Source organism: Alligator sinensis, unplaced genomic scaffold, assembly GCF_000455745.1.
Source record: "Alligator sinensis unplaced genomic scaffold, ASM45574v1 scaffold389_1, whole genome shotgun sequence".
In the NCBI taxonomy this organism is placed as follows: domain Eukaryota; kingdom Metazoa; phylum Chordata; order Crocodylia; family Alligatoridae; genus Alligator; species Alligator sinensis.
This window is the reverse complement of record NW_005841951.1, coordinates 731207-753908: the sequence shown is the minus strand read 5'-3', so window position 1 is coordinate 753908 and position 22702 is coordinate 731207. Positions and strand designations below refer to the sequence as shown.

The 22702-nt window shown below is 39.5% G+C and overlaps 1 protein-coding gene across 3 annotated transcripts in view; it reads right to left on the bottom strand.

Moving 5' to 3' along the window:
* Positions 1 to 1726: 1726 nt before the first annotated feature.
* Positions 1727 to 22702, bottom strand: part of RBMS1 (RNA binding motif single stranded interacting protein 1) — a 204109-nt gene continuing 183133 nt past the window's right edge. For 2 of the 3 annotated variants that reach the window (XM_025199973.1, XM_025199975.1), the window contains exons 7-14: positions 21306 to 21421; positions 20360 to 20409; positions 20157 to 20250; positions 15565 to 15615; positions 11300 to 11410; positions 9079 to 9159; positions 7046 to 7130; positions 1727 to 4245 (exon numbers count right to left, since the gene is read on the bottom strand). In XM_025199973.1, coding sequence (XP_025055758.1) covers positions 7053 to 7130; positions 9079 to 9159; positions 11300 to 11410; positions 15565 to 15615; positions 20157 to 20250; positions 20360 to 20409; positions 21306 to 21421 — 581 coding nt within the window. In that variant the 3' untranslated portion in view covers positions 1727 to 4245; positions 7046 to 7052. The remainder of the gene's footprint in view (positions 4246 to 7045; positions 7131 to 9078; positions 9160 to 11299; positions 11411 to 15564; positions 15616 to 20156; positions 20251 to 20359; positions 20410 to 21305; positions 21422 to 22702) is intronic. The other variant, XM_025199974.1, reaches the window with a different exon arrangement.

The window sequence follows — 22702 nt, the reverse complement described above, 5'->3', positions numbered from 1 at the left end:
GACATAGGGAGAGAGAGACTGCATAGTGTAGAAGCACAGGGGAGACTACAGTGCAGTGCAAGGGGAAAACCTTGGGGAGAATGTGTAGTGGGGAGGAAGTGCAGGGGAGACTGCATGGTGCAGTGTGGGTGGGTGAACACAGGGGAGGGGATGGGCAGAGAGCGGGGGAGGGCAGTGACAGTGGGGCAGGCACCAGGAATGCAGGCACTTGTGGGGGAGGGGGCAGGGGTCAGGCCACCTGTCCCTCCTCCCCACTTTCCCCACCACTTGTTTCCCTGCTGCAGTTGGGGGAGGGGGGACAGAGACCCCTGACACTTTACATTTAAGATGCGGTTAATCCAGCCATGTGTTCAAGTCAATTTAAGGCATGATAATACAAGAAACGAGCCACAAAGCTAGTCTGCATATGACGGGTAACAACTTTTGGTTTGTTTGTATTGTACCTTAAAGTGAATGTATGGCCAGTTTGGGCTGGCTCATGACAGATCTCGACACTCAGCTGAGTGCGAGGATCCAGCCTGGGGCAGCCCCAGGGTTCGATACACAGCTATCCCCTACCAATTTGGGCTGAGGCAGAACCAATCCCTGAGCCCAGGGCTGGCACTCAACCCTCAGAGCCAGACTGGGGGTGTTGTGAGCTCAACATCAGATAGTATTTCCCTCATCTCAGGCTCAGTATAACCACACCTTTAAAAACAGTGAGACCTGCAAATGTATTTTTTTGATATCCCTGGTGCCTGCGGATGCCAGGATCAAGAAGTCTCTCCTCATCAGGGATGTCAGAAAACCACGTGTGCAGCTGCACATACAGTTTTTAAAGGTCTCAGTGTAATGGGACTCCAGGATTGGGGAGTATCTCCCCAATCCCAGGATCACCATGTCCCATAAAAGGGCATACCCCATGACCTTTAAAAGTAATGTGTGCTGCCCTTTGTACAAGGACCCTGGATCAGGCTGCTGCAGCCCAATCCCAGGTTCCCTATGCACTTGTAAAAACTGTGCATGCCACCAAGATGAGGTTTTGATAATCAACTGACGGTGGGCTGGGGCCAGAGCCCAGACTGGGACTGGTTCCAGACCCCAATTTGGTCCCTGGCCCGAAACCACAATCATTTGATTGTGGGCACACATCATCTTTTCAACTTGCTGGTGGAGGGGGAGTGTGGGATCATGATCCTGGTTCCCCCTGCATGAGCAAGGAAGGCCTGAACAGGATCTAATCCCAAATCCCAAAATCATGTGACCTGCCACATGTGGCATGGCAAGAGGCACAATTGTTAAGATCATGAAATAGATCCTATAACACCTTTAAGTCTGTGAACAGCCAAAATTAAGACAACAATCCAGTAATTAAGATTCTACACACGCAAAATTATAAATAAATATAATTTTCCGTGTATAGAATCTAATTATTGTGGGGGGATGGGATCATCTGAAATTCGAAATCATCTTGGATTAAATAATAATATGATACAAATAATTATAATATTTGATTTAACTTCCTGAAAAACCATGAATGCGTCTACTTTTGTACCATGCTTTCCGATTAGGCATAAAACTTAAGCAGCATGGGAGAGAAACATGTTTAGAGAGATATAAATATTAAACCTGTGGAACAGCATTTGCCCTGAGGTTCTATAATGATCTGTTTGGGCTCCCCTCCTCCCCCACCCCAACCAGCACAGTACAAATATAAAGAAGGAATAATGAAAAAGAAGCCAGAACATTTTCATTTTTTGGATCTTTTTTATTCAAAAGTTTTCAAAAGAAATAAAACAGAAAAAAGCTAACAATCTAATCAAATGTACAGTTCAAAAATGTCTTTTGGCGTTTAACAACAAGTCCTAGTAAACAAAACTACAGAGTTATCTTGAACCGGACAAATAAGTTACCACTGGCAAGTTTGTGGCACTAGTAAAACAAAAATAAAAAATTAACTCTCTTGATCATATAGATATCTCTATGAAAATCTTTTTTTTCAATCTGTACAAAAGGTCTTTCTTCATAAATTAATTTTTTTATAATTTAATGGCTGTCTACTATGTGATGTTTACGTAACTGATTATTTCTTTATGTACAGAGGTTAAATTTCCCAAATCTTACCCAGACAATGAGTATGGCACTTAGTTCAGACACTTCTAGCAGCAGCTCTTCCCTCCCTCTAATACAGCTATCATTGCAGTTTTGACTAATGCAAAAATATCAAGTAGTGAGAGATCCAGGTTTGGAAACAGACCAGATACAGGGAAGGTGCTGCAGGAAGTCTGGACTTTTAACAAAGCAGTAATATTCCAGGGAGCATAGAACCAATAATACCACAACTTTTTTTAAAAAAAAGAAAAAACAAAAACACATCTCTTACGACTATGTAATTCACTAGAATCTACACTTCTCAGAGCAGCAATTTACTTTTGAAACTATGAAATGTCACCGACATCTATACTCCAATGCTCACACAAAATTTAAAACTAAAAAATACTTGAAAGAAAGAACTGCTTAGCCCTAGCTCCTGAGCTAGGATGATTTGGTCTGTGGAAACAGGGAGGGCCAGCAACCTGTCCCAATACAAAAGGAAATAAACTCTGAGGTAGATAACTGATCATATACAGCTGACCAGACAAGTACACAGTTTTGGAAGACAACTTAATTTATCATTTGATTTAAAACATATGCAATTGTAATAAAAGAGCTTTAATAGCAGTGAATTATCTAATATGTAAAGTACAAATAACTGTGTATTTATGAATCAGGAATTTCATAGTTTCAAAATTGGTTTTCTTTACACTTAACACTTGTAGTGATGATGTAAAGTGTGGCACTGCTTGGATCCAAGTCTTCCTTCATGCTTTTTGTGTCCATACATCAATTAAAATTATAAAACCTAAATGCAAATGTACAAAAAAGGCACATTCTCCTAACCGCAAACTGGTCCGGCAAAAATAAAGAGTACAGAAGACGTAATGCTGAGACAAATCAGAATTATTGGTTACTGGCTCTTTGTTCTTTGGTAAAGTTACCTTTAAAAGTGCCAAGTCTTTATTTTTATTTACCTACTATAGAGAGCTAGTACCCAATCAATTATGCTTCTACTTACATCTCAGCTTATATTTGAAAACGAGTCCTTTAGCTTTTTGCCATTTTGCTGTAATAGCAAATTTTCTGTTTGCTAGGTCTCAGCACAATCATCATTCTAAAGCACTATCATTAGTATAAAGAAAGGACAAAAACATTCTGTGATATCCCCACCCCAGACTCCCCAGTCTACCTACGCTAAAACTAGAACATCAAGTTAGTTTCTGAAAAAAGGCAAAAAAAGATTTTACATTGCATCATACAGCAGAGTTCCTAAATCATTCAAACTACCAGAGGAAACTATCGGCATATGGCCTTACAAACAATTTATCCTATTAAAATTTCCCCAGTCAGAAAATGTGTTTCACACAAAACATTTTTCCCCTCTTGCATTTCACTACCTTACATATTATGTGAAAAATCATTAAAAACACCTACTACACATTAAAAAAGCCAAATTTTCAGCAATTTTTATTGACTACCTTTTAAAAGCCCTATGCTGCTGTTTTACAAGGCATAATAGACCAGCTCATTTGGTCAAAGCATTCTACACCATTAGTTTGGACTACTTACTGAAACAGCTACAGCATTGAAAGAGTTAAGGCAAATTGGAATTTATAGAAAAGGATAAGACACTTCACACTACATTAAAAGAAAAACAGAAAGCTAAGAGAACAGACACTATAACTGCAACACTGCACTATAGCAACACTCACACACTGCAAGCACAGAACATCATTTTAGATGTTTTACTATTTTAAACTTCAGAAAACCCATTTCATACAATTAAAAAAACCCAAAAAAACAAAAAGGAACAAACAAAATAAAAATAAACCAAAACACAAATTCTGTCATGCACGTGAATAAGTCTTCATGGTCATCTGTGCATACCCAGAAATTTGAATTTTTTTTTTTTTTGCGTCGTAACACTTGATAAAAATTTTTTTTTACTAAAATAAACCTGTTCATGGGAACAGCTACTAGATGAATTTAAGGATTTTTATGCACCTTATAGAACTTATAGCAAAAATAGTTTTAGTTGATTTCATTATAAATAACGTTTTCAAGAACCTGTGCAAAACTGTCAATAATTCCTAAAGCACAATTGATCGGTAAAATCCATGATTGTTTCAGCCTTTGCACCCTTCTCCAGGCAAGGTCAACATTGGACATCTGCAACAGAGAAAGGTCAGAGCTAGAGCAGAGAGCCATTTTGAATTAATTCTTCTGATACAGACTTCTAAGAACTAAAATTGTTTCATATCTCAAACACAATTTTAAGACCCAGTGAGTCCACGTGTGCAAACTTGGAAGCTGAACATGGGTGGCGCTATCTCCCAAGCCCGAATTTTGACAAACTGCAAACTTGTCTCATAGTTTTCCTCTTTTTTCGACATATGTGCACGCATGGGCATACACACACACGCGCACACACACACACACACACACATAATACCACTGACGTCTGTGGGAGTTTTGCACGCTGAAGGCTGAGGATTTAGGGGCCTGATCCTGTAGTTAAGCTACTTTTATGTGGATTTTTAAAAAGTGACCAACTGCCATGTGAAGGTAGGAGAGTAAGCTCAATCTTGTACTTAACTGAGTACTATAATGTTTATTAAAGCTGATGAAAACCTTTTCATTAATTTCAGTGGTCACTGAAGAAGCAGGCTCATTTTATATATCTATAAAATGGCCTGCTTCAGTGACCACAGAAACAAATCACACACACACACTATATATATATATATTTCTCCCCCCCCATTAACTCAGAACTATTCTTTTAAGTGCCCACGGCACTGTTTTTATATAAACAAACTGGAACTTACAGTGCCATGGGTACTTAAAAGAATATTTCCGAGTTAATGAAAAAAAAAAGTTTTAGCCAATTTTTTGAAAGATATTTGGCACTGCTTTATCACATACACCAAGACTAGATTAAGCCAATTATTCTGGAGGCCAAACTTTCATATGTTCCACTGCCTAATTAAAAAGCCATCGTTTGCCTGTAACACTTATACCCTGGTAACTGATTCTTAAATTTAAGAGAACAAACAACAGTATTTGTCAAACGTTGTTTTGTTTTTAAATGGCAACTACTCTTATTGCACTCCTGAGAGACAAATCAGACAGTATATGTTGAGACAAATCAGTTCAGCAATGTTAAACTACCCCAGCCCTATTCATCACTTACAGAGACCATACGGACTTGCAGCGCACATGAATACTGCTTAGAGTGCTTCCTAAGGGATTATACTTGTGCATGATTGACTTACGGGGAATGCTCAGTGTTTGCAAAAGTGGTTATTATAATATGACTCAAATAAGCCAGGTAACATGTTTGATCTGTACCAGAGGCCAACTGCTGTTTCCTATGCTCTGTGAACATGCAAGGGCCCACACTGCTGGAAAGGACACTGATCTCTTGGTAGGGGCAGGGCATGAAGAGGTTGCGAGGGACTCTGCTTTCTGGTGTGCCACATACAACTGCTTGGAAGGAAAAGCTGCAGCCTCCACAGGCCCACAACGCAGGAGTAGGACATGGCCTATCCATCTGCCAGAAGCCTAGAACTGGGGGCTGGGAGCCAGAGCTCTGAACACTTGGGCAACGGAGATGGTGAGGATTCCATCTTCCCAGCTCCCCTGAATGGTGGGGTTGTACAAGCCCATTACTTTGGTATTTTGTGGGGGCAGCATTTGGCCAGTGTAAAGTACAATCAGGCATGGTCAACTATACAGAACGTGGCATTTGTTTATATGACAATTTTTAGATTTCTTGAATATATAAGAAATTCTTATCTGGATACTGGGGATGAGAGCAATGTTATCACATAAAACACTGGACCTGCAAAATCAAAGGTAATCATGAAATTTATGCATCGGTACATATATGAATCTGCAGTGGGAACACAGGATTTCATTTTGAGGAGAAGGTCATGTGAAGAGAAATTCTTAAAACTGCACAATTACAAAACTGGTGCGTCCAGAATATTTCTAATGAGCTTGTGTTATGAGACTATAAAAGCACATTTTTATAAAGCTTTCAGGGCACAGAAACAGTGAAGCAGGAGATACAATTTGTGTGAGAATGAAAATCTTTCAGTGTGAAGGCTTGCAAAACTTGATAAAATTTTATGCAATCAAAGTGCATGGTATCCAGTGGGGAAAGCAGATGAGTCAGAGAAAAACTAAACTCTGGAAGCTTAGGTCTTGGAGGGAAGGAATGGAAAGTTGGAATGGTGGCTGCAAACAACCTTTTTATGTTAGCAACCTAGAAATGCACAGTGTTATGTGGAAAGGCTTATATTATAAATGAATACATGGTAAAGAAAGCACATACAAATAGGAATATGTGCAACATGCTCTAGGAAAAGGAATAAAATAACCAGCTCTGAAACAAATTCAGAATGGCACCAGAACTAGTATTTACTGCACAAATTCTTCTCCAGATTGCTCCTTTCTAAGGTAAAAGAGAAAGGAATGGAGTCTTTGCAAAGAAAACTCAGCAAGAGTTTCCTTGGGAAATCCAAGTGCTTCATTCCTCTGGGGTAGGGTTTGTGCTTCAGGGTAAAAGCCACTTCCAAACCCTTAGAATCCAGGGATTAATTTAACAGTATAGTTCTCCCTGGGGTTGGAGCTGCAAGTTTTTTCTCTGTATGTATCTGTTACCATCCACAGATGCACTGATGAAGCCAAAATGACTGAGCTATGGTGGAGTAGTCTTACCATGCTAAAAAAACCAACAACTAGTAATAAATTACTGCAGATAATTCATTAATGGTCTAATTCTGAAGCCTTCACTTGACTAACAGTTTAGTCTTGCAAAATCTAAACTGACTTTTGGTTTTAGCTTTAAACTATTAATATTATATGAGTAACATGATAAAATGCATTATGCGGCATATTGTAACATTTAAAGGTACTCCTTCCTTTTGAATTCATCTCTTTTTATATTGACAGGACAAGCCCCTACCTCACAGTTACTTATTTTGCTGATACGTATATGGAGAATGGTCACTGGACGTCTCTACTGTAACTTGCTGTTGACCACTAGCTTCCTGCAAAAGAGGGGAAAAAAGAGGAATTGAGACAAAAAGTCAGGCAATACTAGCTAGGGTCTAGGTTTCCTAAACGATTTTTTGGATGCCTTTTTTATTGCACAGCTAGACAGAGGTACTTCCATGAGCCTGCTCTTCAAAAAGTTGCAAAAAATTTCCTCTAAAAATCAGGCTCTTCTTGGATTTCTCAAATTAGGTACTTCAAATCTGAGACAACCTAAATCACTTGCCACCTTGGCCTTTATATCTATTTATGTTGAAAACTCTAATTAAACATAAAATTATTGTGTATATTTCCTTTTCCTAAACCACTGCAGTGATAATTAGACAATGAGATATGATTAACAAACTAGGACTACACATTTAAAAAAAGGTAAGTGAATAAATTCCAATATTTTTGTGAGCCCTTACAAGCCACCCCTTGTGTTCTGAATTAGTGTGAAGGATGTGGATTTCTGTATTAGAACTACCGTCTGCATAGCTCAGGCTGATGTGGCTGGCTGTCTGGAAAACTAAGGATTAATTCCAATGGTAGCTCTTCATGCATACCCTCAGGAACAAGGGAGTGGCTTTTAAGTCAATTGCCAGTGCTCAATGGACAAAATGATGAACACTGCTGGAAGTCTGCTTCCATCCTGCATAAGGTGTATTAACAGTACTGGCTGGTTTCTGGTGTCTCCAGACAAAAACAGAATCAAGAGGTCATCTTGTCCAACTACCGGCACAAGATTAAGGATGTGCTATGTCTACACCATCCCAGAACTATGCCTATCCAATTTCTGACCACCTGCAGTGAAGAAAATTCCACAACTTCCCAGGGCAGCTTGTTCCATTTTTCTATGGTCACTGCAGTTCAGAAGTTTTTTCTTAGATTTAATTTAAATATTCTGTGGTAATAAACCCATGTTTCTCTCCATGACTTGTGTCAGATCATGTGTGGCAAGGGAGAACGGTTTTTCTCCAACTTCTTTTTGATGGCTTATCATGTATCTGAAAACTGCTATAGCACCTCCCCTTTAATTGCTTTTCCCCCGGACTAAATATACCACACTCTTCCAAACTTTCCTCACAAAGCTTGTATTTCAGTCCCTTTTATCAACTTTGTTGCTTGCCTTTGGATCCTCTCTACTTTTTCCATATACTTATTAAAAGGTGGAGCCCAGAAATGCACACAATATTCCACCTCTGAATTCAGGGGAAGAAGGGGAATACGGAACCGAGTCAGACTGTGCAGGTCTGTCTACACTGCATTATATGGTAATGTGAAAAGATACCTGAACCAGCCCAGAAACAGCATGTTTGCATGGCGTTCCACTAAGAAGGCGGTACAATAGCCTGGGCAAAGCACTATCGAGTGACTATACTGCTCCTGGTAAGTGAATTAGCTCGAATATCTTCATATGACACTTTAGTAAGAGCCTGCAGTCTGCTTTACCCAGCACCAATGCCAAAGAAGCACTGGGACCAGGCCTGGCTTACTTAAGCCTTCAAGGAAAGGTCTGGCAGTATGCATCTTGACTTCCTGCTCTTTTTAAACTTTTCACATCTTGTCTGTTGTACTCCAACAGATGGATAAATAATACTTGCAAATTGGAGATTCTGTCCTGAGAAAGTTATAGGCCTTCAACTGGAAAAGGGTGTCCATCCAATCCAGAGAGAGACCAAATGAAGGGTTAACTCACCATGGAATTGTAAGAGTCACTTGCATTTCACAAGTTAACCATGACTGGCTTGCACCCCTGCTTGGAAGGAATTTTTTTTTACTGGAAGTGCAAGCATCCTTTGGCATAGTCCCAAAAGCTGAAAATATTGCCCTTCTAGCTTTATTACATTACATCGTACTCAAAGGCAAGTCATGATGTAAGGTTGTCATCAGAACAATTTTTCAACAAAAAACAAGTTTCACAATTGTGACTGTAATAGCCTGTCATTTATAAAGGGTACCTACCTCAACGGGAACAGCTGCTGTCTGAACATGTGTGTACTGGGGAATATAAGCTCCTTGCATAGCTGTTGTGGCTGGCATGTACTAAAGAGAGAAACAATACATTAATCTTAGATAAAATCTGATGCCAACTTTAGACTATTCAGAATGTACCAAAATATTCAGAGCAAGCTTGCTTTCTCCAAAATCAATAAACAGTGTAGAAAGGTAAGGTATATTCTAACCACTTGTGTTATTACAGACACTCAACTTTGGCCTCAGAGACAAAGATGTTAAGTGTTTTCCTTCTATATACATTCTGATCTTTATTGATAGTACATGTCTAGTAAGAAAGGAGGATCTTATGGGTAAGAAATGGGTGAGTTGGGACAAGCTCTACCAATCATTTAGGGCAAGTCTCTTAATCTCTCCATGCCTCAGTGCCCAATTTGTAAACACTGGGAATAATACTTTTACTGTACAGAAGTGCAATGAGGGCATAAGCTTTTATTTTTTAGAAGTGCTAAGAGCCCAAGCCTTTTCAGGTAAAGTGCACCACGTGTTCTTGTTAATACAGTGCACATATGCTTGTTAGCACTAGAAATATATTTCCAGCCAGGCAGCTTATGGCAGTCCTTTAGGTCAGTGGTTTAAATCTGTTTTACATCAACAGTGAGCAAGAATTATCATCGCCTGGGTCTTTAATAATTTGTAAGAAATGAACTGATGCAGGCACTTCTTGATTTCATAATTTACCATCTAGTATTCTAGACATAACACTGAAGAGAACTTAACAGATTTAAAGAGGTTTTTAGTATATCAAATATTGGCATGTCAGACAAATGACCCCAGTTGTCTTTCCTGCTTGGTGCAGAGGGACTGGACCTGATGATCTTCTGAGGTTCCTTCCAGCCTATATTCTATGAATCTATGAAAATTTATCATACAATCTTATTTACAAAACTGACCTTTGTGTAGGAAGCTCAAGACTACTGATTCTGCCTCAAGTCCGGTTCTAGAATAAAAAATTGCTTAAACTGGGCCACATCTACCTGCTCTGTTCTATTTATCTGCAATGAATCTTTCATTAGTGCATTAACCTGTCTAATCAGTGATCTGCTTCAAATAATTCATATGACAATGAGGAGACAGCACTCTATAATTTATTTGAGGAAAAAAAAACACATAAAAACCAAACTATTAAGTTGCAAATATAGTCTACTCACAGGCATCATATTTCTACCAAGAATCGTTGTTCTCCCAGTAGAACAGGAGTGGACAATTAATTGGAGGCCTGCTCATTCAAAGTCTGGATGAGATCTTGTGGGCTGGGTGGGGGGCAAGCTAGGGGCAGGGGGCAACTGATCCTATCCAGCCCCAGCTCAACATCCACCACCAGGGAAGGTGGGTAGGGCCTCAGCTTTCCAGGAGTCCTCACTGCCCCTCCCGGGAGCAAGTGCATGCCCTGCTACCAGCCCCAGCCCTGCTGCCTTGGCACCCCAGGACACTGAATGGAGTGGGCAGAATCTCCATGGAGACTGGCCCAGGGCCACTGGTCTCCACAGAGATCCTGGAGTGGACAGTGGGCCAAAATCTCCCAACTCCCAGTGTTTCCAGGCCAGGGAAGGTCTCCCCACTGTAGTTTCTGACCCCATGGACTTCAAAACACTGCCCACGATGCCCAACTGGGTGGTGAGGAAGCTGATTTCAAGGCTTACAGGGCCAGGAACCAGGAATGTTCTTCTCACCAAGGTTCCTGGCCCCATGGGTTTTAAATACCACCCATGACACCGAGCTGGGTGGCACAGGCCACAGTTTAAAAGCCAGGGTTCTAGAAACTGGGATTACGGAGGCTTTCCCAAACCCCATTTCCCTGTGCCTCTACCTTTAAATTACCCCATGTGCAGCCCATTTGGACTGTACGCAGGGCAATTTAAAAGCCAGGAGATGGCCTACTGACAGCCTGACCCCTTCCTAGGCAGAGAAGAGGGCAGGCTATCACGTAATGGGCTCCCTAAGGGTGGGTGACCCAGGGAACAGCCCTCTACTGCCCCCAGGCTGGACAGCTCACCTGTCCAGCTCTCCAGCCAGGGGCTGAAACACATGCACACACTTACGCCCAGGCTATTTTTCTACCAGTAACTATTTCAGGGAAATGAACACCTGTCTGTGGCCATATACTATAATCTAGACATAATATTTTCCTTTTGTATAAACTGTGTTTTGTATTAAAATTGCCACATACTGTTCCAGTACTGCCTAGTGAAAGGTGACTCATTTGCTGTGTCAGAGGACTTATCATTGATGCAGGTTGTAGTGACATGGTGTGATCCATGGAGGGAGTCAATACAGCACCCTACAGAAGACAAAAAAAAAGTTTAAGAATTAAACAGTGTAGATTTCAATTTCCTTTCTTTCTGGGTAGAGCAATTAACTAGGGGCTCTCCTTCCAAGGGTATACCAAGAGCTTTCTTTAACCATTGGTAAACAGTCCCAAAAGAGATCCTAAAGATGTCAATATACATTTATACCCTGATACCTGATTTATATACACACGCATTTTGACATGGGAATTGAATAGTTCCATAACTATCTTCCAGAGACACAAGATTATTTGATGCATAGCTGCATTTGTGAGATCCGCTGAAAGGGCTGACTGAAAAGTCATTTTGATTAGATACAAATCCAATTTTTGAATTTCAAAGTTAATCCACATCTGAGCTCAAGTCATGAAAGTATTTGCAAACCTTTAAAATTAGTGTTCCTTCTTTTAGGAAAGGAAGCTTAAAATTAATGTTTGTGTCATTGTCTTGTGAAGGATAATTGTAATGATGCACACACACGACTGTTTGGCTGCACAGATTTATGTTTCAGACAGTGAGAGATAGTTAGCTATGTTAGTCTGAAGCCAGACAGAAGGCAGGCTAACTACACTGTTATCACATGTTTTTAATAATCCTCATATAGGCATATCTGAAGCATTTTTGAAGCACTTGAAGTTGCTAAATGAGCAGATCATACTAGTGCCTTGGAAACTTTTAAGAATGCTTAGGGTTAATTTAGATGGATGACTACAGAAAGGTTACTTTCCATGTAAAATGTCCCATAAAAAACAGCTTATTAAATATAGTATACTTGCATGTGTGTGGCTGAAAGCTGGTTTAGGCTGAAATTAATAGAAATAATTATAATGCACTCAGGAGCTGGTGTTTTATAACAGGTCTTAAAAAAATAAAAGCACTGAGTACAGCTAGAAAAGCATCCATGTGACCAGTGTAGATGAAATGAATCAGAGGCATATCAAACATTGAAAGAATTTCCTGTTCTGCAGACTGCAAGCTTCTCTGGAAAGCAAACAAATGAAAGATCACAACTTGCTGCAGAAGCCAAAACCAAACTTAAGTCAGGAAACTAGATCTTTCATTTCACCCAGCTAGAATTACACACCTGTAAAATGAATCTCTAATTGCACAACACTCTATTACAGGTGTGCTTTGCACAACATAATTTACCAGTTTATTCCTTACTTTTAAAATACCACATTGGTTAAAAGTAAAATAAAGTGTTTGTCTTTCTTAAAAAATGCACAATTAGAAAAAATGTATCAACTGAACATTTGAGAGGGTATAATGGTTCAATACTCTTTTGTGAGCTTGCACATGAAGAAACTGCTTTGCTAACAGGATTTACATTTCACAGCCTGCATGGGAAGGTTAATTAAAGTCAAGGCAATTTCCTTACTAGATTTGAAAATATATTTGCATTTTACCCATGACAGTACATATATTAAAGCATGAGTCATTTACATGTCAGTATCAAAGAACGTAGTCATTCTGAGGCACAATGACGCTCAGTTTTAGATAAGAGGGGAAATATGACAGGGGATTATATATAAAGAATACTTCACAGTGTGGCACCAAGATGCTACAAATATGGGGTGCCATGTATTACTTGTGTGTGATGAAGCCATAGGCCAATTATGCAGGTCATCCTAAATATCTGCCTATAAAGCCATTTTTCTCTCACACCACATATTTTTCTTCTGTTAATTAGGTAGTCTTAACTATTTGGGATCACTGCTACATTTTAAAAATTGGACCTACAGTTCACATAACTAGTATCACCACATGTGTGATATCTCTCTACATGTACATTTATACATGACCTCCTTTAGTATCGTAAAAAAGTATTTGTGCACTGTACAGCAAATTGCATTGATAACTTTAACTGCTCATCGCACTGGATTCTTGAACACACAGTCTATGCTTATCCTATTCAGGAGAAGGCCTCACTCATCTTAGAGCTCTTCAAGTAAGTAGGAAACCAGCGTTACCCTACCCTTAACAGTCTGTTGTTCACGTAAACGTCCATGACCACTCTGGATCATAGGAAAGTAGGGTTGGAAGGAACCTCCTCAGATCCCTTAGTCTAGCCCCCTGCTGATCATTCTTGACTAAAACAACCCAGCCAAGTGTCCGTCTAACCTGCTCTTGAAAATTCCAGGGATAGAGATTCCCCATCCTTTCCAGGAAGCCTGTTCCAATGCTTAACCTTCCACCAAATGCTAATCTTCTTAATATCCCATTTACATTTCCTATGCTGAAGGTTGGTGGCAATATTGCTAGTCCTGTTCCTTACAGCCACGAAGGATAGTCTAATCTCCACTCTGTCATAACCCAAAGGTATGATTTTGTGTGTGCTTCGGCACTAGAATTATACCCGCTAAATTGCAGCTTCATTACATGGTGGAGTTTTCTGCTGCAGAGGAGAACCCTGGTGCAAAGGAGAATTTCCCGCCAATTTGTAGCTTCCTTTGCAGGATGCATTGCTCAAGTTGCAAGAGAAATGCACGGTGCAAAGGAGTTCCCGCCACCCGCATGCAAATTTGTTCCCTGCTATTGGCTAGTTCTAAATTATTCCCACGTGGCAGCTAACGATTGGCCTACTAGCCGTATAAGAGGCTTGAGCGGTTTCCGCCCAAGCTGAAGAGGACTCCACATCCATCTTGTGGGGACTCTGGATACATGGCAAGGTAATAGAAAACCTGTGTGAGATTCAGAGGAGTTTGGCGACCTGATCCATCGCCCACCTCTTTCCGTCTTCGAGCGATAATTTTTTATAAGACGTATCTACGAAGTTTCCATTTCGGTGGCGCACTTGTCCAGGGCATCCGGAGCTCTGTTTCCGTGGAGCCTAGCAAACTCCACGTGATTGTTCGTGTTGTTTTGTCTGTAACCGCAACTCAAGCAAGTTTTCCAGCCTGCACCGCAACCATCTTCGGTGTAAGTAAACAATCTTTAAATCTACCATTACGAGTCCGTGCCTAATTCTAGCGTGTCGCGCATTCTCTCTGACCCCGCGTGCCCGGGCTGCTGGCCACAGCCTGCGCAGAGCACAAAAAGGGCCCGGCTCACATCCGGCCCGCACACAGTCTATGATCACCCTTCATATATTTGAAGACTATTATCACACACCCACTCAAGTCTTCTCTTCTCTAGACTAAGTGATCCTAGTTCTTTCAGCCTTTCCTCATAAGTCATCTTGATCAATTAATGCTGGCTGTTCCTGATCACCTTGTTCTCTTCTAGAGTTCTTAATGACTTCCTCCATGATCTTTCCATGTACTGAAGTCAGACTGTTTGGTCTGTAATTCTCCAGATCCTCTTTCTTCTTCCCTTTCTTAAAGATGAATATATTTACCTTTTTCCAGTTATCTGGAACTCACATGATCTCTATAAGCTCTCAAAGATGATAGTCAGTGGCTCTGTAATTACCATAGCCAATTCCTTCAGTACTCAAGGCTGCATTTTCTGTGGGCCTGCCAACTTGAAAACATCTAAGTAATCCTTCACCTGTTCTTCCACTACTCTAGGCTGTTTGCCTCCTTCTGCACCTTTGGACATTTATACAAGTGCTCGGGAGGTGGGAGGAAAGGATAGGGTGCTTTAATTAGAGTGGCTCCGAGAGCTGATTAAAGCATCAAACGAGCTTAAGTTGAAGTGCCCCCGCTACCATTTTTCAGTGTGAGGGCACAGATACAAATGATGCCAGAGTCTGCTGGAGTGTGGTAATTACACCACATTGAAGCAGCCTTGTTGCACATGTACAGGCGCCCTTTAACATGAACTACACTAGTTTTCTAGTAGCTGACTTTATTCTTGATGAGTGAAGTGAGAAAAAACTACTCTCCTTCATTGCTGCTTCATGAAAATAAAGTAAGACTAACAGCAAGATGTTCTTCTGAGGGTCAGAAGGGAGATGGAACTAGTTCCTGGTGGTAGAGGAAGGCTGAGATACTTAAAATTTGTAGTAACAACATTCCTGACCCAGATCCAATTCTAAGCAATCACAAACTCCTCCCAAGCATGGTGTCTGATACTGGAAAAATCAAAATGCTAGGAAGACAATGGGACCTCATCCATTTGCCATGGTATGAAATCTTCCAAAAGCTACAAAGTGTTCTATACCTCTACATGGACCACAGCAGAAGAAGAAAGCATAAGAACTTACAGGGTGCTGCATTATGTATGGTTGAGGCTGCATCCAAGAAGGACTCTGAACCTACAACAAAAATGAGGCATAATTTTATTGTCATTGTCATACCCTCTTTTCTTGAATGCACCCACTTTAAATATAGTATAGTACAGTAATAAGTTTAATATAAAAACCTTCCCCTACCCACTGTCACTTGCTCTGTTCCATCTGCTCTGAATTTCACATTAATGCATTAACTAAAATCCATCAGTGGGTGGGTCTACACGTGCATCCTAATACGCATGAGCCTATTTTAATGCACATTAAAATAGCATGAAAAACATGCTGTTTAGCTAATGCATATTAAAGTAGGCTAACTTGCATTTTTCTAGTACCTCACAATGGAGGTACTAGATTTAATGTACATTACTTAAAGCATATTAATGAATGTGTCGATGCACCCAGTCTCTGCACAATATAGACTAAAGATGTTAGTTTTATGAAATGCTTAATTTATAAACCTTGCCTGCATGTGGAAGTGTAAACTAAAGCCTAATAGAAGGACATGGACATAACACAGCACACAACTCTCAGAGCTGTATACTTTACTTACTTTAACGTAATTTCTAGGGCAGGTTTTAGAAACTTTATGGAATATTCTGAAAAGCTCCAAGTGGACAGAAATGATAAACTTCTATTCATGTTGAAGTAAGGGGTGCTCATCTGCCCTTATAAATCCCAATGGGAAAAGTAACCAGCCTCTGAAGGCATGAGACTCTTCGCTACAAGGTCATCTTAAAGCAGAATTAAAATAAAAGGACTAGTTATTGTGATACAGTTTCTGCCTGATTTGCAGTAGAAAAATACCAAAAAGTCTTCTTAGCCTATCCCAGGGGCAAGATTAAAGATTAGAAGGCTTGGGTTTCTTTCTCGTAGGCCAACAGCGTACATTACTCTGAACAAAGAAGAGGATTCTGATGAGCACTGTCCCCTCTTCCCTCCTCCCATGGTTAGCAGCTCAACAATTTTAATGTGATCTGAGACTATGTGCGTTGAGTTAGATTACCTGACCTCCAGTGGCCAGGTAATTTGAAAACATTTTTTATAATTATAGTAATGATTATTTAGACTAGTAACAGATAACGTGCTTATTGGTTGAAAGAGCCTGGTTTAAAGGACCAACCTATACTCTTGCTTCCACAGATGCCTCTGCTGTCAAAGAAATCAAAGCAGGCTAGAAACACAGGGTTACTAAATCTCTGTCTCCTATAATGTGTGGGGCAAGGCAGGTTTTGACCTCTTGTGCCTTTAACGCGGTTCATCAGGGCTGCTAGTGGTTTAAAACCCACTATGTCCCTGAAGCAACTACTGAAGTCCTGTGAACAGCACAGGCAAACCCACCTAGTACCAGACTTAAATGACTTTCGTAAGATAACTATTTCCTGCCCTTTTGACTTATATATTTTTGATAAGTAGAATGTACTTAACATAAAGCAGAAGGAGAACAAACTCAAGAACCTAATGTTTCATATTTTGCCTGCTCTTTTGGTTAGCCTACTCGTATAACAACAGCACTAGGGCTTATAACTCGGCACATTAGAGTTGTAGAAAGGTTTATTACAAGAACTTTTTATTAAAATTAAATATGAGAACAGTTTTTTTGCAACTCAAGAGGAACCATCTGTATCTCCCCCCAAAACACTCTTATGGTGAATTCTGATTGTGTTAGTGACAGAATGCTGTATGTTTCAGCAAGACTAGATCAGTAATTATGATACAACTAGTACTCACACTCTGAAACTACTCTTGCCAAGCCCACACCCATTTCCTTCTATTCTTTCAGTTTCATTTCCAGTGAATGCTGCATTTTGAACAGCAGAGTACAAATGGTGTTAATACTATTCCATTGTCTAGGATAGGGATTTTCAACCGTTTTTAAGGAGTGTACCCCTTCTGCACTGTACTCCCTGCATGAGCAGGGGGGGAGGGAGGAGGTCCTCCAGTGGCTGAGGCAGGTGGCAGCAGCGCATGGCAGCACACTTCCCAAGTACCCCTGCTTCTCCACACTGCTGCTGTGTACCCCCTGGGGCCTTCCCACGTACCCCCAGTTGACAACCCCTGCTCTAGAACAGCGGCTCTCAACCTTGTTAGACTAAAGGCACCCCTCAAAAAACATCAGCAATTAGTTTTCACTCATTTTTTGACTTCAGAAAAAATTAAAGTAATTCTTCTACTGCAAAGAACTCAGAAAGACCACAACAGGTCAGAATTTTTTAACACTATGAATTCCTATTTGAAATTTCTGGGTTTATCTTGCGAACCATGCTCATACACCTAACACTGCTAACATTACATGGCACCCTACAGCATCCTTTCAAGGCACCGCAGCATGCTGAAGCACCCTGGTTAAGAATCGCTACTCTAGAATCTGAGGCCAATGGTATGTATGTTGAAATACTGTTAGTAGTAGATTTTGGAAACATGCCATACCAGGCATGTACATCTGAATGAAAATTAGCCCTCAAACCTGCACTTTATTTACAAGTAATTTCCCTATGTTTCCATGTCAGATTTTAATTTTTATATGCAGTAAAGGGGGAAAAATCTGGGATACACTCTAATAGTTGGTGAAACTAACACTGATTAACTTTATTAAAAGACAAAAGCTGAAATCACTGGTACAGGAGGAAGAATGTGACAACTTCTAATAATCCCTGTGATTTACTGAATACCAAAGGCAATATCATAATGGGCTCTCTAGGACAACAAAGTATCAAAAGCTAGTGGAAGCAGTCTGCAGGGAACAAACTTATTCAACAGAAAGGTTAGGTCACCTTCAAAGTTCATATAAAACAAACACCCTGCACCAACTGTTCAGGAATAAGCTACCTCACAATGAGAAGAGCTCATGCAAGAAGCCTTCAGATTTAGAAGTTATTTCTTCTCTCCCCTCACATGGAACTGCACAACCATACACTAGTTCCTGAAGAGGAATAATACAGACTTTACATGGGACTGGAAAAGTACAGGAGCCTTGGGCACCTATACATGAGCAGTAAGGCTACTCTGACATGCTGCAATTACCACAATCCAGCAGACTCCAGCATCTCATGTATGAGCATCCCTGTACTTCAAAATGGTGGTGGGGGCACTTTAGCAAAAGTTAATTTGACAAGCTTTAGTTAAAGCACCCCACTGTTATTTTGAAATCCAGGGACACTGATACACAAGACACTACAGATACTTTAATTAAAGCCCCCCCCTCCCCCCCCCTTGGGAGCACAAGTATAAACGCTCCTTGTGCCGGCCCTCTGAATGATGCTGCATTTGACCTATGGCAGCACCATGGTAAGCCTTGGCCTACATTCAGTTTTATGCTAGGAAATAAGAGCTTAATACTGAATTCAAACAAAAGCAAACACCTATTTGGTCTTTCATTTATTTGGACTTTTTATTACCTTGACACTAAACTTTGATGAAATCTACTTTACCTCTGAGTCTCTCTTGCATACATTATAAAGTAAGATATCTAAATGTGGTGTGGCGTGCAAGCATTTTTCTGATGCTAATTATTAATACACGTAACTGATTCTTCTGCACTAGCAGCACTAAATCCCAACTTTCAGTTAACTGTAATAAAGACTAATAAAAATGAGTCTTTTTGAAAACTTCATATCAAATATGTGATAGCTGCTTTGTCCATGACTTTAAAGCATATTCAAAATTTGGGAACCACCATAAGAGAATGTAGATTTTATTCTTGCCACTTTTTTGTGCTTTAAGAGCTCAAAGTCAGTATCTGTTGATATCAAAGGAAAGATTCTTCACTTTTGTAAGCTTTGGATTGAGCCCTAAACACAAACTGCACTTTAAATATACGTAGCATTAGAACCCTGACAATATGATAGTAGCAACTTTTGCTATAAATGGCAGTTTGAAATCACTGGATGTTTTCCTGAAAATAACTGTCCCTTGATTCAATACTGTCCATGACTTTTCCTCAGAACATTAGAATCCATTTAGGAGTTCCATCTAGTAAAATGCAGCAAAGTGCCTATCTTCTCAATATGGAAAGCGAAGCATGAATTGCATGGAAAAAGAGCCTAAACTGCACTCAGACAATTAACAGATACTTTAAAGCAGTGAGGGGACAACCTTTATAGCAAGTATACCACAAGGTAGGCTCCCACCCTCCCTGAGTGCTGCTCTGATCCCCTTTCCCTCCCTAATCTGTTGCTCTTCTTTCTGCTCCCTGCCCTAAGTGTTGCTGTGTTCCCTCTCCGATCTGTTGTGTGTCACACACAGAAGCTCTGCCTGTGGTGCTCGTGGCACACGTACTATGGGTTGGCCACACCTGCCTTAAAGTAAAGCCAATAAATCAAAACAAAACCAAAAAATTAAAAGGTATTTTTGCTGCAAACATAAGAATAAAAAAAAAATAGCCAAGGATGATGGGAAAAAAACAGGAATATGTTAGGAATAATATTGCATTCATTTGAATTCTGTGCACAATTTAAGGGCTATTTACAAAAATGCTAGACTTTATGAAACCAATAAAAACATGTAGTAACAAGTAAATAACCATCAGTCTTTAGAAACATTTCTACTATTGAGCTCAGCATACAAACCTGGTATGTGGAAACTGGAGAAGCAATATACGGCGTAATAGATGTCTGAGTGATCATTCTGTTTGTTGCAATACTGTATGGTGAAGGATAAAATCTAGAAAATACAAAAAAATCTTTATTAAAAGCTGCAAATGTAATGATTTTAGGCATCTTTCGCAATGCAGAAAATTTATTTGTTTACTAAACATTATTATTTGGCATACCCATTTTGTAAAGCAGCTGTAGTTGGATCATAAGTAAGTGTCATTCCAGCCTTTAAAAAAAGAAAAATGAAGAAGTTGACAAAACTCTTTGTAAACTGTTTATGTGAGTTTTTCTGTAAACATATTATTCTTTAGTGACATTTTATTTTCCTACAGTGGGGGAAAGATTAATAGTATGCAAAAGTAATTGCATAGTAAAAAGAGTTATTGAATAGTAATGTTGGTTCAAAATACAGCGTCCAGTATGAAGAGACAAATAGACACTATGAAATATTTGCTGAGTGAGAAGTGGAGTACGTGCAAGAAAGAGGTGGGACACAAAATATGATTAAATTAGGATGTTGTCTGCATGTATTAGCTATAAAAATGAATGAAACAAACTTTTTCACAAGGTATAATTATAGTTGCAAATTTTCTTGAAAAGGTATGTCTTGCTGAAGACAGTTAGCATGGGAAGGCATTATCTTAGACATTAATATTTAAGAATGATTACATCAATATGATGGAAAAAAGCCATACTGCACTGCATTCGTATATTTACCTTGCGTCCTGTAAAAAATGTACGGTGTTGTATTTAGACCTTAACTATTTTTTTTATAGCATTCTTGCAACTTAACCATTTCAGCACTGCATAAACCAAACTGTAATTATAGATGGCAAAGTTCTGTTTTCAGACAGAAATTGTAAATATAAATATATACTGAGTATAATCCTAGTAGTTTTGCCATTGACTGAAATGGGACAGGATTTCATGCTTCACATTTTGACATTTTTACAAGAAAAATAAAGGTAACTTTAAATATTTTATAAAGTTATAAACTGACATGAAGGAGTTGTTGGCACACACTCAATATGCCAAAAGGCCAAGCCAAAAAATTCCTATGCCTATCATCTTCGTAAGTATTTATTACCACACACCCACACTGAAGCTGAAGGGAGGACTTACAAGTCTCACCTCGCCTTCTCTGTGCCCTGCTCTTCCATTCTGTATATATTTGTTCTGATTCTGTCTTTTTTTCTGTCCTCCATCTGCAAACTTGCATAATAAGGGTTCTGCAGGAACTAAAAGGAAGCAAGGAATACACTGAAGTAGTCATTAACAATCTTTTATTACTAATCCTAATAATCTTTATTAAGGTATTCTAACGAAAATGGTGATCAAATGTTAAAATACAAATATTACTTAATTCACTAATAAAAAAACATAAAAATTACACTTTTAACACCAGGATCAGCAGTAACCTACAAGAAAATCTGCTTAATGTACTAGATACGTAGAACATACAATTAAAGAATCCAGAACTTGAGGGATTTTAGAATCAAACTTTTTTTTAAAATCCATACACATTTAAATAGTTGAAACTGCTTCTCTGGGTTTTTGTATGCTGTTTGTTTTCCAATGTGTTTTAAAGGGAAATCATCAATTTAAAAACCAATAGATTCCATATAGGCATAGGTTTCGCAGTGTAGAACCAAGTGTTGGACAGATGCCTGTTTGTGTAACAAAAAGAAACTAATCACAGGCAAATGCTGTTAACTTCCCAATTAAACTAAAGGAGAAAGCTGATAAATATTTTTCTCTTTTAGTTGTACCTACCATGAGTTACTTGAAGCAACAAGTCAAAGCAAAAAGGATAAAATGGAAATTTTAAATTGGCTTGGCTCTTTAAGGTAAAGACCTGAACAACAAGATAACACTATGTAAAAGTGCAAATTGGAAATTTTCTGCTTAGTTACTCTGAGATTGAACTGACAGCCATTACAAGCAGGTACCACTGTATGTTCTACCACATGTTCTATTTACTTTTCCACTGTTTTGTGGACACTGAAGACTAGGGATCTAATTCTGAGCTGCAATTTTTGTACAGAAATGTGATGGGTAAGTTGAACGAATCGTCTCTACATGAACTTCAGTTTTCTGGATTGTGGTTTCAGTTCTCAGTGTAAATTGTAGCACATCTCAAAGGTTTTAGTAACTTCCCACAGCTATCTGTAGGGTGCTCTCTCTAGTAGACCAGAGTAGCCAGAGCACATAGCCCTGTGTTCCTTCTCCTGTTATTACTACCCCCTTTCGGTCATGCCTCACTGGTGGAGGCAAAGCTGGGTGATCCTATGCCATCAGACACTGGAAGAATTCCTAGCAATTACCCCATTACAACTCTACAGGCGCCTTTAGATGTTACATGTATTCCACAATGAATGTGTGCCCAATTTAAGGCGCCATAAAATGGCGAAAACGTAAACTGTTTTTTTCTGATAGTTTTGTATAGCATCTTAAACTCAATGAATGGCATGTCTGTAGCTGCCCTAGTACCAGTGCCAACAATCAGTTGATTGTCAGGC